This window comes from Schistocerca gregaria, chromosome 5 (assembly GCF_023897955.1).
Source record: "Schistocerca gregaria isolate iqSchGreg1 chromosome 5, iqSchGreg1.2, whole genome shotgun sequence".
Taxonomy (NCBI): domain Eukaryota; kingdom Metazoa; phylum Arthropoda; class Insecta; order Orthoptera; family Acrididae; genus Schistocerca; species Schistocerca gregaria.
The window spans coordinates 474,772,659-474,789,156 of NC_064924.1; the positions used below are offsets into that span (position 1 = coordinate 474,772,659).

At 40.4% G+C, this 16,498-nt stretch overlaps 1 protein-coding gene across 1 annotated transcript in view; it reads left to right on the forward strand.

The window, feature by feature from the left end:
- LOC126272685 (cytochrome P450 6k1-like) overlaps nucleotides 1–16,498 on the forward strand; it is a 100,540-nt gene that overhangs the window by 8,736 nt on the left and 75,306 nt on the right. Inside the window, exons 2-3 of the mRNA XM_049975702.1 lie at nucleotides 8,376–8,602; nucleotides 9,992–10,230. Coding sequence (XP_049831659.1) covers nucleotides 8,383–8,602; nucleotides 9,992–10,230 — 459 coding nt within the window. The 5' untranslated portion in view covers nucleotides 8,376–8,382. The remainder of the gene's footprint in view (nucleotides 1–8,375; nucleotides 8,603–9,991; nucleotides 10,231–16,498) is intronic.

Here is a 16,498-nt window from a genome sequence, read left to right on the forward strand (position 1 = left end):
CACGGTACTTTACGCAGGATGTTTTGCATAAGAGCGTGCAAAAATCTAACTGGACGTAGAGGATGCTCCACAGAACAATTTCAGGAAGGCAATCTGGGGCCAGAGATGTCAACGTAAGAAAATAATGGGAATAAAATCACAATTACTGTGTACTTGTTCATAAGTTACAGCTAATTGCAAATACCATCACTGACACAATGAACGTAACATTTGTACTGTATCTTACAAAATGTGCTGAAACTGAAGGCCATCAGTGCGAACAACATTCTGACGCACCCTGACAAATATCACTGGTGTGTTTCGAATCGCATTAAAGGCAGCGACGATTCTGGAGACTAATTCCATCTCCGTATCCACAAGGGTCTCATACACAAGTGACTTTAAATATCCCCACCGGAAATAATCAAAGGGATCTAGATCACTCGGATCATGGAATAGGACCTGTCCCTTCCAATCCAGAAGTTACAGCTAATTGCAAATACCATCACTGACACAATGAACGTAACATTTGTACTGTATCTTACAAAATGTGCTGAAACTGAAGGCCATCAGTGCGAACAACATTCTGACGCACCCTGACAAATATCACTGGTGTGTTTCGAATCGCATTACAGGCAGCGACGATTCTGGAGACTAATTCCATCTCCGTATCCACAAGGGTCTCATACACAAGTGACTTTAAATGTCCCCACCGGAAATAATCAAAGGGATCTAGATCACTCGGATCATGGAATAGGACCTGTCCCTTCCAATCCAGCGTCCAGTAAATGCAGCACTGAGATGGTTGCGAACATCCATACTGAAGTAAGGCGGTGCGCCGTCATGTTGTATCCACATCCTCTCACACCAACGGTAAGTTCTCCAGACACACAAGCACGAACCTCAAGCACAGATGGCCATATAGACCTCCTATTAATCAGTCTCGTCCTCGTTGTTTCCTTCCAGGAAACAAAGAATGTACACGTAGATAAAAAGCAAAGTACTTGTAAACTCGTACGCATGTTAGTTGTAAATAAGCTGGAAAACAGTAAACCTATGGACAAGTTTACTTCCATATCGCCTTAAGCTGGCTTCTCCAAGCCCAGGTTCCCTGCCTCGATTTGTTCATTACAGCATTCTCGATGTCCTGTTACATTTTTGTACGCTCTTACAGAAACAGACTGTATACTCGGTAATGGACCGGTATGGGGTTCGTTTATCAGCTGGTGCCACATATGTTCAATCGGGGGGATATACCTGGAGATCTTGCTGTCCATGGGGTACCTCAGAATCATGCTGACTATTTATAGTGACACATGTCATGCATGGACGAGCAATGTCCTGTAGAAAAATGGCACAACGATACTGTCGCGTGAGAGAAAACACCAAAGGGCGCAGGGTGTCCAAGACGTACTGTTATGCCGTCGGAGCTCCCTCAGTCACTACCAGACGTGACCTGAAGTCAAACCTATTCGCGACCCACACCATGACGTCAGGAGTAAAACCGCTAGGCCTCCCCAAAACTTTGGAAGAATGTGGCCTCTCGCCAGATTACCACCATACTCATCAGCGATGGTCATCCGTGGTCATGTGGAACCGCGATTCATCACTGAACACTAGCTGAACATAATACGAGGCCACATCAGTGTTGTAGTGTTAGCAGCAGCCTACCATTGGAACAGTAATTCCCTAGTCCGCAAGCTGCTAGTCTCCGACCAATGGTTGGAATGACACAGAACGTTGCAGGGAATCCTTTACTTGCTCTCGCACGACAGGCTCAGACGTGAAGCGGTTAGGATGTGCTTCGTGCACAATTCGGTCATCTTCCCTTGAGGTGGTGAAGCTTGACGGACCGGCAGCATGGCGACGAATATGCTTGCCTCCATGTTCCCACTCAACAGTGGTCCACTGCCACATCCACATGCTGAACATAACCTGATTCTACCAGCAGACGCAGTGGAGACCCACAATGAGACTCTGTTAAAATTCTGTCAGGTGCTGATAACGCTGTCTCACAGCAGTACGCGGAATCTCTGTGTCCTTCACAGTGAACACTCAACATCTGCGATGCTCACAACTCTTGTATATAACGACAACAATTACCATGTTAAACACGTGCAAGACACTGGTGGCCGTTCTACCTGCTATAGGTAAATGCAACATCCGCCGATGAATATCCGCCGATGGTGAGCACGTGTAGGAAGTTACACTGGGATCTGTCGATATCTTATGGATGTCTCCCTTTTTTTGTCAGGAAATGTATTCAAACTGAACCCTTGAATCAAATTACTTGGAGCCATTATTTGCGCACTTTGTTGATGACATGAGTACAATTGCTGCTCTAGTAGCGCTGCCCGCGCCTCAATCTACGAGAAATGCATTTCATGGACAAGCTGATGGGTGGTTTATTGTGAAGCTTCTCCCACACGACACAACGTGTTCTCCTACAATTTTATTGTGCGTGCAACTCTTCCTGAAGAACTCCCCACGTGACTTGAAGCGCCCATTTTCTCATCAGCTTCTCTTCACAATGACCAATCTATTCAAGTGAGTATGACTCATGCTCCAAATCTTTTCTTTGCACATACATTCGCCTTTCTGGGCGCTGCTTCCTGTTGCACCATAAATTAAATGCGTTTGCGCAAGTTCTTAAAACGAATAACCTTCCATCGTGCACCGCCATCCATCTACATCTACATCTACATCTACATGACTACTCTGCAATTCACATTTAAGTGCTTGGCAGAGGGTTCATCGAACCACAATCATACTATCTCTCTACTACTCCACTCCCGAACAGCGCGCGGGAAAAACGAACACCTAAACCTTTCTGTTCGAGCTCTGATTTCTCTTATTTTATTTTGATGATCATTCCTACCTTTGTAGGTTGGGCTCAACAAAATATTTTCGCATTCGGAAGAGAAAGTTGGTGACTGAAATTTCGTAAAAAGGTCTCGCCGCGACGAAAAAAGTCTTTGCTGTAATGGCTTCCATCCCAACTCGTGTATCATATCTGCCACACTCTCTCCCCTATTACGTGATAATACAAAACGAGCTGCCCTTTTTTGCACCCTTTCGATGTCCTTCGTCAATCCCACCTGGTAAGGATCCCACACCGCGCAGCAATATTCTAACAGAGGACGAACGAGTGTAGTGTAAGCTGTCTCTTTATTGGACTTGTTGCATCTTCTAAGTGTCCTGCAAATGAAACGCAACCTTTGGCTCGCCTTCCCCACAATATTATCTATGTGGTCCTTCCAACTGAGGTTGTTCGTAATTTTAACACCCAGGTACTTAGTTGAATTGACAGCCAGAGAATTGTACTATTTATCGAGTAATCGAATTCCAACGGATTTCTTTTGGAGCTCATGTGGATCATCTCACACTTTTCGTTATTTAGCGTCAACTGCCACCTGACACACCATTCAGCAATCTTTTTCTAAATCGCTTTGCAACTGATACTGGTCTTCGGATGACCTTACTAGACGGTAAAACTATTAAACTCCTTCATGGTCACCCAACAGAAAATTGTGGAGCCTCTGTAACACAACACCACCAGCGTCGCTACTGTATGCAGTTATTTGTTATAAAACATGAGCATTTTACAAACATACATTGCTCAATCAAGAAAACGTGCTACCTGAAGTATTCATTTAAAAAGAAAGTTAATACCGGCCGAAGAGACCCTGAAGGCACAACGTACCTCTGATAAAAGCTTCTCAGGTTGACAGCCGAGTCAATCCGTTGTTCTCGAGCAACGTTTCAGCAAGTTTCTTACTTGCCATCTTTAGGCGAAATGTCGGGTTCATGTCTCGTCCTGATTTTTGCTGGGGAACAATGCATTGACTCAGCTGTCAACCCGAGAAGATTTTATCATCGAGATTCGCCGAGAAAGTCTGCATGCTCAACACACCTACGGACCGCCGTGTCATCCTCAGCCCACAGGTGTCACTGGATACGGGTGTGGAGGGTCATGTGGTCAGCACACCGCTCTCCCGGCCGTATGTCAGTTTCCGAGACCGGAGCCGCTACTTCTCTATCACGTATTTCCTTAGTTTGCCTCACAAAGACTGAGTGCACCCCGTTTACCAACAGCGTTCGGCAGAGTGGACGGTCACCCATCGTTGTACGTTTTCTGAAGTTTTTATTTGATTTACACAACCAGTTTCGGCATTTCAGAACACCACCTTCGGGCCCCTATGCACTCCACGTAGACAAAATTATATCCAGCGATGCATGCTGTATCCGCGAATATTTTGCAGAGTATGCTCTTCGACAACGACAGCAGCATCTATGTATCTGATTCTCTATACATGGAGTGCATATGGGCCTGACGTTAGAATTAATTAGATGCAGAAACTGCTCGTGTAAATGAAGTAACAACATCTGGAAACATACGGCTGTTCGGTGATTGTTCTTCCGAACGGCCGCGGTCCGTGTCCACGGCGAATCAACAGAGATTGAATTTCCGACCATTGGTTACTTACACAGAACACTAAGGCTATAATCCCGTACTAGTAGTTTAAATTTGACCGAAAAAGTATGGGACGACCGGAATATTAAGACATAAGCTGCACTGAACAGACCAAACATTGTTACCATCTGCTCCATAGTATTGGTCCACCCTTGGAAAGCAATACAGCAGCGATTCTGCATGCCAGGCATTGAACGAATCCTTGGTACGTATTCGGGGGTTCGTGGCGCCAGATGTCTACGCACAGGTTACTCAACTCCCATAAATTATGGACCGTTTGTTTGTGGGCGCGCGGCTAGCTTCCTTTACTTGCTCCACCGCGATCAGTTCATGAGAATTTGGTGGCCAGGACACGAAAGTGAGTTCACTATCAATTTCATCAATTACTGTAACACGATTTTGGCCGTATAGCTCCAATAGTTATAGACGATGCCATCGCCTTCGAAGAAGACATCAGAATACGCTGATGCAATAGATCCGTGCCTCGACGAAAGATCCCTACCTAAAGACTAGAAAACTGCACAGGTCACACCAATATTCAAGAAAGGCAACAGGATTAATCCACTATATTACAAGCTCATATCATATGCAGTAGGATTTTGGAACATATATTATGTTCGAAAGTAACGAAATGTGTCGAAGAGAACAGTCTATTCACACATAGTGATCATGGATTTACAAAATATCGTTCGTACGAAAGACAAGTAGCTCTTTACTCACACGAAGTGTGGACTGCCATCAACAAGGAATTCCTAATGGTTCGGTATTTCTAGGTTTTCAGAAGACTTTTGACACCGTAACTCATAAGCGGCTTGTAACCAAATTGCGTGCTCATGGAATATCGTCTCAGTTATGCGCCTGGATTTGTGATTATCTGTCACCGAGCTCACAGTTTGTGGTAACTGACGGAAAGTCATCGAGTAAAAAGGAAATGATTTATAGTGTTCCCAAAGAACGATTTAGGGGATAATCACAGCAGCCCTATTAGGTTGTTTATACATGATATTGTCGCTTATCGTCTAGTAAAGTCATCAGAAAATCAAAACAAATTGCAGAGAGGTTTAGAAAAAATATATGTATGATGCGAAAATTGGCAATTGATCCTAACAATGAAAAGTGCGAGGTCAACCACATAGTTCTAAACGGAATCCGCAGAACTTCGGTTACACGATAAATCAATCAAATCTGAAGACCTTACGTTCATCTATGTATCTACGAATTACAATGACGAGGTACTTAAATTGGAAAAATACTTAGAAAATGTTGTGAGGACGATGAACCAAAAACTACGTTTTAATGGCAGAACGCTTACAACACGCAACAGAGCTATTAAAGAGACTACCTACACTACGCTTTTCTGTCTTCTTTTGAAGCACTGCTGCGCGGTGTGGGAACCTGACTAGATAGGATTAACGGAGTACATCAAGAAAGTTCAAAGAAGAGCAGCACATTTTGTGTCATCGAGAAACAGCAGAGAGAGTGTCATGGACATGATACGGGAACTGCGGTGGACATCAGTAAAACAAAGGCGTTTCTCATTGCGGCGGAATCTTATCACGAAATTTCAATCTCCAACTTTCTCCTCCCAGTGTGAAAATTTTTTGCTGACGCCGTGCTACATAGAGAGAAACAACATCATAATAAAAAAAAAGTAAAATCAGAGCTCCCACGGAAAGATATAGGTTTTCGTTTTTTCTGCCCGCTGTTCGAGAGTGGAATAATAGAGAATTAGTGTGAAGGTGGTTCAGTGAAATCTCTGCCAGGCTGTTAAGTGTGATCTGCAGAGTATCCATATAGATATAGGTGTATATGAAGGGATATAATTGGCCACAATGATGATGACGTAGTGCACAGCTGTCATAGTGCATTCAGATACTACCGCCGGTTCTATGGAGTCTCAGCTAACTGTCCAACGTGCGTCTGCGGACACGACCAACGATCAGTTGTAACAAGAAACGTGATTCGTCAGACCAGTCTCGTGATACCGTGCCCATTGCAATCCTGACGCAATGTCTGCACCAGCATTGCACTCGCATACCTGTCACAGATCGCCGTCCATCCTGTTCTACACTGAGCGCAAGCCTTCGATCTCCACGTTGTGTGAGGCACCGGGCCAGAACAGTCTGCCCTTTGTCAAATTCGTTTATGACAGTGGATTTCTCCACCTGTGCACCGTATCGCTAGAATTATTTCACGATTTGTCACTCTTCTGCTTACATACATTCCTTAACTCGTCACGCGCCCGAAACACCACCTGAAGGTATGCATTTAGTGGCCACAGTGTTAGGCTCATCAGTGTATCTAGCTCTGGGCTAGGAATAATGGGTCGTATGAATAAAAAAGGGAACATTCTCCGCAGAAGTCAATTTCGAGTGAATAAAAAATTCGAAGCATGTTCTCTGACGAGGTTATTTCTTCGCACCAGCTTCCCTCCTTCCTGAGAAAGATCTCGATGTGTGTCGTCTACTGAGTCCTGCACGGAGCACACATGTAATTCCACATTTCATTCAGCTCGCTCAAACATGCAAACTATTCAATGTACAATTATGGAAATGCCTTCTCTGTGTCATGGAATAGTTGCACCACGCCTCCATATTACCTTTACGCACACGGGCAGTTTATGCAAATACATTTTCTGCCGATGTTACTTGATTTTCCGACATGCAGACAGTTTTGTTGCTGTCGAATTAAGTGAATACATTACGCGAACAAAACCTTAAGAATACATCACATTTTCACCTGTTACAAACAGCAACTTTCTCAGAGTTTTCTAATACGAGATAATTTTATTTAAATATGACGCATAATGGTCCGCTCGCGCGTCGAGTACTTAAACGTTCGGCCATGCGGTTTATTCACGAGAAACATAACGATGATTTTGTTATAAACATGTTGGCAATATTACTGGTCCGCTAACATTACAAAATATAACTTTTGGGCTTTGAGGAAACATGGTGATGAAGATCTGGCAATGTCTAAACAACAGTCGTGTCGCATTGATGGCTTGGAGGCCCATTCCGGGCGAGTTCGGCAGCCTGGTGGGAGCCTTATTTCAGGTGACGCCACACTGGGAAACGTGTTCGTCGGTGATAATGAGATGATGATATGGAGACCGCTACATCCAGTCCACGAGCCCAGGAAAATCCCCAAACGCACAGGAATCGAACTTGCGCCCGCTGCGTGGTAGGCAAACATGTCACTACTCAGCTAAGTAGGCGGACTGAGAATGTCAAGAATGTCAGTGACACCCTCTAGTGTATACCTAAGTCTTCTCGAACACAGTCCGAGAACTTGGCTTTGCTAAATAGTACAACACTGTTCTCGCTTTCGGGAGGGAAGTTCACTAGCCAAACGGTGCTTTTAAAACCATATAAATTTCTACAATTTTTCTTTTCTGTGTTCCTTCGGGCAACATTTATCTTTTCTCCCCTTCCGACCAACATAAATTCTGCCATTTTTACTTAAAAAACTCGGTAAAAATTACAATAAATTACTCTCAATAGAACTTACTCAGCATGAACCATGCTACAAAGCTTACTAAAAAAAACAACGAGAATTTTCTCCAGTTCAGAGAAACTTCCCTAGTTTTATTCATATTAAATCGGGGAACATTTTCCGCTTTTATAAACTTCCATCAGCCTTTTACTCAATCTGTGAACATTATAAGAAGATGTATTTTCTCCTAATCGTTTTATTCACGAGAAACTGAAAATGTTCTCCAAAATTCCAAGAATAAATAACACTCTCCGTTTTATTCATACGACCCAATAACTCAAATAAAACAGTCTTCATGAATTTGACGTTTCAAGTGTAACAGTAACACTCCCAGCATCACATATCTCCTATTTACCTACTTATTCTAACTGGAACATATGGGCTACACATGTTCATTTAACATATTAACTCAGTGTCTTTATTCCAGGACAACGATGGCGCTTCTCTTGGACTCGTGGATTAGTGAATTATTACTTGTCGTTTCTGTGGCGACTCTCGCTATCTACCTATGGTTCGATCATGGCTTCAAATATTGGAAGAAGAAGGGCGTACCTTTCGTGGAGCCAAACATTCCGTTCGGAAACTTCAGGAGAAACATTTTGGGTCAGGAGCCCCTTGGTGTAACGACGCAACGCTTATACAAACAACTACCAGGTACGTTTCAACACTTGCGGCACGGCTAAGTTAGACACAAGATTTTCTTATACTGGTTATTCTTCTGGTACAGCGTACACTGTCGTGAAGGTTTCTAGCATAAATAAAATCTTAAGTAAAGATTTTGTAACCTATCAGGACAACTCCATTGTGTGAAACTTATGAGATGTGATAGGACTGCTTTCAAAACGGTGGGCGAAATATGTGTGTACCTGCACATACGTAGATATTCTTTTATATCAAGTAGTGTCACATAACTTTGGAAACTAAAAGATGAACCAGGTTTTCGTGTTCCAGTGCGGTGACTAATGTCAAATACCTTTAATGAATAGTAATTTTGACCAGCATAAAAAACAATTATAATTCAACAATAGCATAGTATATGTATGAAGTAGTAGACTGGAATTTAGCTGACATTTCGATAGAGAAGACCAAGATCATTTATTTCATAGATTCTACATATTTCACCATCATTATTTGTCACTAGCAAAAATGCGTTAGTTACTTTATATATTGTTTATGTATAAACGTTGTAGATACTCGTAGTGTACAGTACTTAGTATCAGTAGAATCGTAAGATGGTGAGTTGTCACTTAAAATATTTGTGTAATTTGTACATTTGTTAATTATCAATATTATTTTTCGGATTTTAAATAAAACTGTGCTGTCATAGTGTGGGAATGCATGTTTCGATTGGCGCTCAAGCGTTCTGATTGTTTCTGGAGAGCTAGGAAGGATTCACGGGGCAGTCTGAAAGACACTCTGTTAGAAGACTCTGTGACGATCGGGCAGAGTAGCCAGATGTAGGTAAAGTGAAGTTCTGTGCGGCGAGTGGCGACGAATACTTTAACGGTTGCTCAAACTTACAAAATTTCTGATTATATTGGACGAAGTCTCAGAGAATCTATTTTATGGAGCAGCACTCCTAAAAGTTAAAGTGTTTTGTCTGATTGCAAAAATCGTTTCCTTCAGTTCAAATCCTTTGTTCTGGCATTCATCAGTCATTCACTGGAATTCAACCGTTTTTCATTTATTATTATTGTTTTAATATGTATCAAATTGTGTTAGTTGACAATTCGTATTACACGCCAGTGATAAGGTAAGTCAACTGCAGAATCAAGGGTAAAAGGGAATAGTGCAGTGGACTCTGTTGCTGAGCATAAAATAAATGACCTAGTTTCATTAATAGAGCCGTACATCGCGCAAGTGCCATACAATAGGTACGTCGCAAGGTGGGAAGCATATAGCTCTCTCATTCCATCGCTCACTGAAATATAGCGCATGTCCACTATATGATGTGGAAGAAAAGGCCCAATTCCGTTATTTGGATATTGTAATAATTCTGCTTATGCTATTATCTTGCAATTTAAGATTAATTTCTCTTTGCAGGAGAGCGTTATGTTGGACATTTCGGATTCAATCGACCGATTCTTCTAATTCGTGATCCAGAGATCATACGCCACATCCTTGTGAAGGATTTCTCGACTTTCCATGACCGAGGAATCGTACTTGACGATAAAGAGCCACTGAATCATCATTTGTTTACCCTCACTGGACAAAAGTGGCGGCAACTTAGGGTCAAATTGAGTCCTACTTTCACGTCTGGCAAACTGAAGGGCATGTTTAAGGTTAGTAAATACATGTTTTGCATTTATTTTAATTCGAAATGCTTTAATCTAAAACTCCTCATTAAGACACGTCAAATCTGTTCCTCCAGCTACATTGTAAAATTGCATTTCTTTAAGCCTGAAATTCTGTAAGTACCTTTTGTCAAACGAAATAAATATCTGTTGGAAAGCTAATATCACTCAATAACATGTTATTTAAGATTACGTAGACCCTGCATGAGGGATTTAACATTTGAAAGAGCGGCTGTAGCATAGTGGATATTTTCTGCATATCGCCTTTTAAAACGCTGTAGTTTCTTAAGAGGGTGGTTGATATATTTTAGTTGGGAACATATTACATGCATTACAGCATAACCATAAGCATCGCTTTAACATTGTTATTTTACTGTTTTCTTCAAATAAAATTATTCTATGGTTTTCTTAAAATAAGGCTGACAAACGTTTAAAAAATGTAGACCGCTTATGTTGAAATCAAAATACCAGTTTCCAATTATGTTGTAGTTTGGTTACACAGTTGGTTCGAACGCAGTTACATACCATAATGAAGTGTTTTAAACGTTTATGGGTAGATCACGATGATCACATTTTAAAATGTATGTGTTTGGAAGACATGCGTTGCTGTCACCTGAAGCAAAGTTTTCGTGACTAGTAATGTTCGGAGTTTAATATTGCAAAATACGTGGAGGTATGTGCCGTCTATGCAACTAAATGAAGGTTTTGCCTTCATTTAGTTGCATAGACGGCACATACCTCCACGAATTTAAAGCAACTAAAGGATAAGACAGAAAACAGTAAAAATGACGATTGCAAAATACATTTGACAGCTCTGTTTATTTAAATACTTCTACAGATCAAGTTGTCAAGCTCTTTGTGTGCCTCCTTAATGACGGAAAAGTAACGAAATTTGGAATAATATTCTTCCTGTTTGTTGTTGTGGTCTTCCGTTTGTATACTGGTTTAAGGCTGTTGTCCAAGCTTGTCTATCCATTGCAAGCCTCTTCATCCCCGCATAACCACTGCAGCCTACATATATTTGAGCCTGCTTACTGTACTCAAGCCATCGTCTCCCTATACTATGTTTGCCCCCTACATATGCTTTCATTACCCAATCAACAGTTCCTTGTTCTAGCAACCCATCCCTTCTTTTAGTTGATTTGTGCCACAAATTTCATTTTGCCACACTTCCTTTCATTACCTTCTCGTTTGTTATTCGATCTTCACGCCTAATCTTCACCAACCTTGTATTGAACTACATCATCTATAAGCATTGTTGTTAAGTCAGCGTAATTCCCAACAGGGACACTGTCTGTATTTTGATTCAGTATCTGCCTTACTGGCGGCGTGCGGTTTCTGCGTGGAAGATAAATTTATAAACTTAACTATCATTTTCCTAGTCACTATGTTAAAATTCATCAGCATCTTATCGCGACTGTGGAACGACACTCAGCAAATATTATCACATGGTCTCAGTTCCACCACATCATTGTTGGTAGCTGCATGACAGTGGCCCAAACTCAGAAAGTCACTCGCATCGTAACAAATTGGACACGTTTTTATTTCACATGAGGGTATGCACGCTTCTATATGCCTGGCAGGAACGATGTCGTTATTCTCCAGAATGTTAACTTTTAGCCTTACCTTAAATTGTAATTTCTTTTGATATAAAAGAAGGTTTAAATTACTGCATTCGATGCATTATATCCGAAAAAACTCACTCTGAAGGATTTTGGTGTATATATCTCCTAAAATACACCAAGAAACGCTGCTTTTTGCATTTACAATACAATTGCAAAATACTGTACCCAATATCAGGTTTAAGAAAACTTATCTGAGTAATAAGATAAGTCCTGGTTTTGTAAAAGTCAATGTGATCAGCAAGTCACCTGCAGAACAAATAGCAAAAAGAAAAGCACACATTATTTAGTTACATGAAGAAACTCATTTCCAGTATGGTAAAAATCAGAAGCTCACTGTTAAGTTATATAAAACACATGAGCTAGATAATGCCAAAAAGTCAGTCAATTTCGTCGATATCCTCATGGAATCAGATCACACACAGAAACACCAATAAACAGGAAGAAAGAACATAAAACAAATATCTATATGACCTCATGAAATCCAGCACACAAATTGAATGATAGACTTGTGAAATTAACTGAAATTTAATTAACAAAGCAAGGAAGGAAATTATTAGAAAAAGAAGTCCAAACACAACATAAACACAAAACATTCACACTAAATAATAGGAAATATGATCACAGAAACAGAATAGATAATAAAAGAAGGAGAAATGTTTGAAAACCCCAATTTCAACGCCACCTTGACAAGGGAACTGGTAGCGCAGAACAGATGAAACGCATAACAAAGGAGAACAACATTCACATCGACTAAAAAAATAACAGAACACAATATATCCAGAAAACAAATCAAAAAACTACAAGAACACAATGCAGTCATAACGAAGACAGAAAAGAGGAATACCCTGGACCTTATGAGTGAAACAGAATGCATCAATAAAAACAGAAAAATCCACAGAAAACAATAACATTCTTAAATTACTCAGTGATCCCACAATGAGGTACCAAAGAAACGTACATAAATGTCTAAAAACAGCAAATAAATGTTCAGTTATATAAAACAAACCTTAAACAAACTAATCTAGTAAAATCATCAGCTAAGTTGTTGACATCACACACGGAATCAGATCATAGAAACAACAATAAAATGAAGAAAAAGACACAAAACAAACAACTAAATGACCTCATGAACTCCACCACATCAGTGAATAAAGAAGACATAATTGATGCCCATCACAAAATCTTGAGCAAATGCATGACACATAACAATCCCAAAACACTCAATCTAAATAGTTTACCAAATACACATAAACATTTTTGTCCAATTCAACCATTAATTAACTTCCAGAATGAGATTTTCCCTCTGCAGCGGAGTGTGCGCTGATATGAAACTTCGTGGCAGACTAAAACTGTGTGCCCGACCGAGACTCGAACTCGGTGCCTTTGCCTTTCGCGGGCAAATGCTCTACCATCTGAGCTACCGAAGCACGAGCACTTGCCCGCGAAAGGCAAAGGTCCCGAGTTCGAGTCTCGGTCGGGCACACAGTTTTAATCTGCCAGGAAGTTTCATTAATTAACTTCACTATGCGCCATCTCACCTCCTAGCTAGACAAACACATACAGTAATACAGAAATTGTACACTTTCGCAACCAACAACAACCTACTAAACACCAATGCACTGACAGAAAAAATAAAAGATTTAATTTTGCCATCAACAGCAAACCTGATATCGTTTGACATCATATCCCAATACACAATGATGCCAGTAGAAGAAACAATCAGCATTATTAAAGGACAACAGCAGGAACAAGGGAAGATAATAAATTCACACATAGGTGAAACTGGGCCCATCCTAAAGATTATAACACAACAGAATTACTTCACATTCAACAAGGAGTTCCGTCTACAAAAATATGATCTACCAATGGGCTGACTTTATAGTGTCCTACTTGCAGACATATTACTGAATCATATTCAAAGAAATAACACATTCAAAACAATACATGATTATGTAGTGTTACCATTATTTGGATAACATTATTTGCATGATTGACAAAACAGACACCCAGATAAAGAATACTACACAGTAGCATAAACAGAGTTCACTCAAAAACTAAATTCATCATTGGGAGAGAAGCAGACACGAAAATTAAATTCTTACGTATCACTGTACACAGAGTCAACAACAAACATAGTTTTTGAATATTTAGAAAACTTAGAGCCACATGAACAGCCATTTGTAAGTATTAGAATCTTTCCCACACACACCACCTCTTGAGCTTGAGATACATGCTATAAAGGCTCAACCTAACTTCATAGGACAAACTGAACCACACACAGAAATTAGACACAATACATTAGTTATCTAAGAAGAATGGGTGCAACATATCAATAATAAACAAACTAAACATCAAAATGAAAAAGGAAACTAAAAAAGCACAAACCATGAACAACGCACAAGCCACAACTGACAACCAGGGACACAAACACTGGACAAACACAAAGTTCCAGGAAAATCTTATAAAGAGCACAATATGGCGTATACTAACACAGAGTAATAAAAACGTCCACAGTGTAGGAAACATCGTGAGTAATAAAGTACTACAAACATCACTCCACGCAAACAACACAGTACATAAAAATCTAAACAATAAGAATCCTTCCACAAACAAATCTGCAAAGTTGCAATATATCAGTTAACCTATGTTTCATGGCAATTGCTAACATAGGTCAAACATGCAGAAATTTCAAAACAAAATACGAATACACTCTACTTTTGCAGATCATCTTATACAAGAAAACCACCGCCCTAACAACATTGTGTCTGATCTTAAGATTGTTACAGAAAGCAATAAACCCTGGCAAAAACTCACCATAGAGAAGAACTACCATGCACTAAGAGCAGTGAAACACCGTCTATATACCTAAAATTATCTGTTTTATCAATCGTATTGCCCCCTCCCCCAACCATCTTTTCAGTTCTCTGTCTCTATATCTCTCGCTTTTAAACATGGATACACTCACACTCACACACACACACACAGACGTCACATCATATCTCGTAAGTTCTCAACCAAAAGAGACATGTGAAACATTCCAAATTAGAGCTATACTAAACATAAGAAAAACGATGAACAAGTGAGGAGCGAACAATAACATACCACTTCCCAATCAGTATGGAGACATTAGCGCCTCCTCAGATCACATTTTGTTGAAAATATGTGTGAAGTAAAAATGAGAGTGAAATCATAAAAAAACGGTGTCAAAACAATATACTCAATGTTAGTAGAGAGAGATTTCTGCAAGAGGACAGAAAATGTAAGTTCAGTCACATACATAACCACTAGACAGGAACAAGTACTTCAAAAACGCACAAATTTTCCTCATTGCTACTTTGCATATGATTTGCTGTCAAAACAGCAAAAAATGGCACACAAAGAAACTGATCTCTAAAAATGCATTTCCTCTAGCAACATAATTTTTAGGTCAGCCATTGAAACAAAGCAGACAAAATGCAAATGTTCTAAGTTTTAGACATACAATGGACAAATGATCATAAACTTTGTATTGTAATTTAGAGAATTAAATCTAAGCCATAGAAGATGACACATACACTGAGGTGACAAAGTCTTGAGACGGGTTCTAACATCGTGTCAGCCTACTTTTGCCCAGCATAGTACAGCAGCTCCATGTGGCATGGACTCATAAGTCGTTGGAAGCCCCATGCAGAAATATTTAGCCATTCTGCCCCTATAGCTGTCCACAACTGAGAAAGTGTTGCATGTGCAGGATCTTGTAAACGAACTGGCCTCTCGATTATGTCCCTTAAATGGTCGATGGGGTTCATGTCGGGCGATCTGGATGACCAAATAGTTCGCTCGAATGGTTGAGAATGTTCTTCAAACAAATCGTGAACAATTGTGTCCCGGTTACATGGAGCACTGTCATTCACAAAATTCCCATCATTGATTGGGAACATAAAGCCCCGCAATGGCTACAAACGGTCTCCAAGTACGCAAATAAAATCAATGATCGGTTCAGGTGGATCAGAGGACCCAGTCTATTCCATGTAAACATGTTGTTGTTGTTGTGGTCTTCAGTCCTGAGACTGGTTTGATGCAGCTCTCCACGCTACTCTATCCTGTGTAAGGTTCTTCAGCTCCCAGTACCTACTACAACCTACATCCTTCTGAATCTGTTGGTGTATTCATCTCTTGGTCTCCCTCTACGATTTTTACCCTCCACGCTGCCCTCCAATACTAAATTGGTGATCCCTTGATGCCTCAGAAAATGTCCTACCAACCGATACCTTCTTCTGGTCAAGTTGTGCCACAAACTTCTCTTCACCCCAATCCTATTCAATACTTCCTCATTAGTCATGTGATCTACCCATCTAATCTTCAGCATTCTTCTGTAGCACCACATTTCGAAAGCTTCTATTCTCTTCTTGTCCAAACTATTTATCGTCCATGTTTCACTTCCATACATGGCTACCCTCCATACAAATACCTTGAGAAAAGACTTCCTGACACTTACATCTATACTCGATGTTAAAACATATCTCTTCTTTAGAAACTCTTTCCTTGCCATTGCGTCTACATTTTATATCCTCTCTACTTCTACCATCATCAGTTATTTTGTTTTCCAAATAGCAAAACTCCTTTACTACTTAAAGTGTCTCATTCCCTAA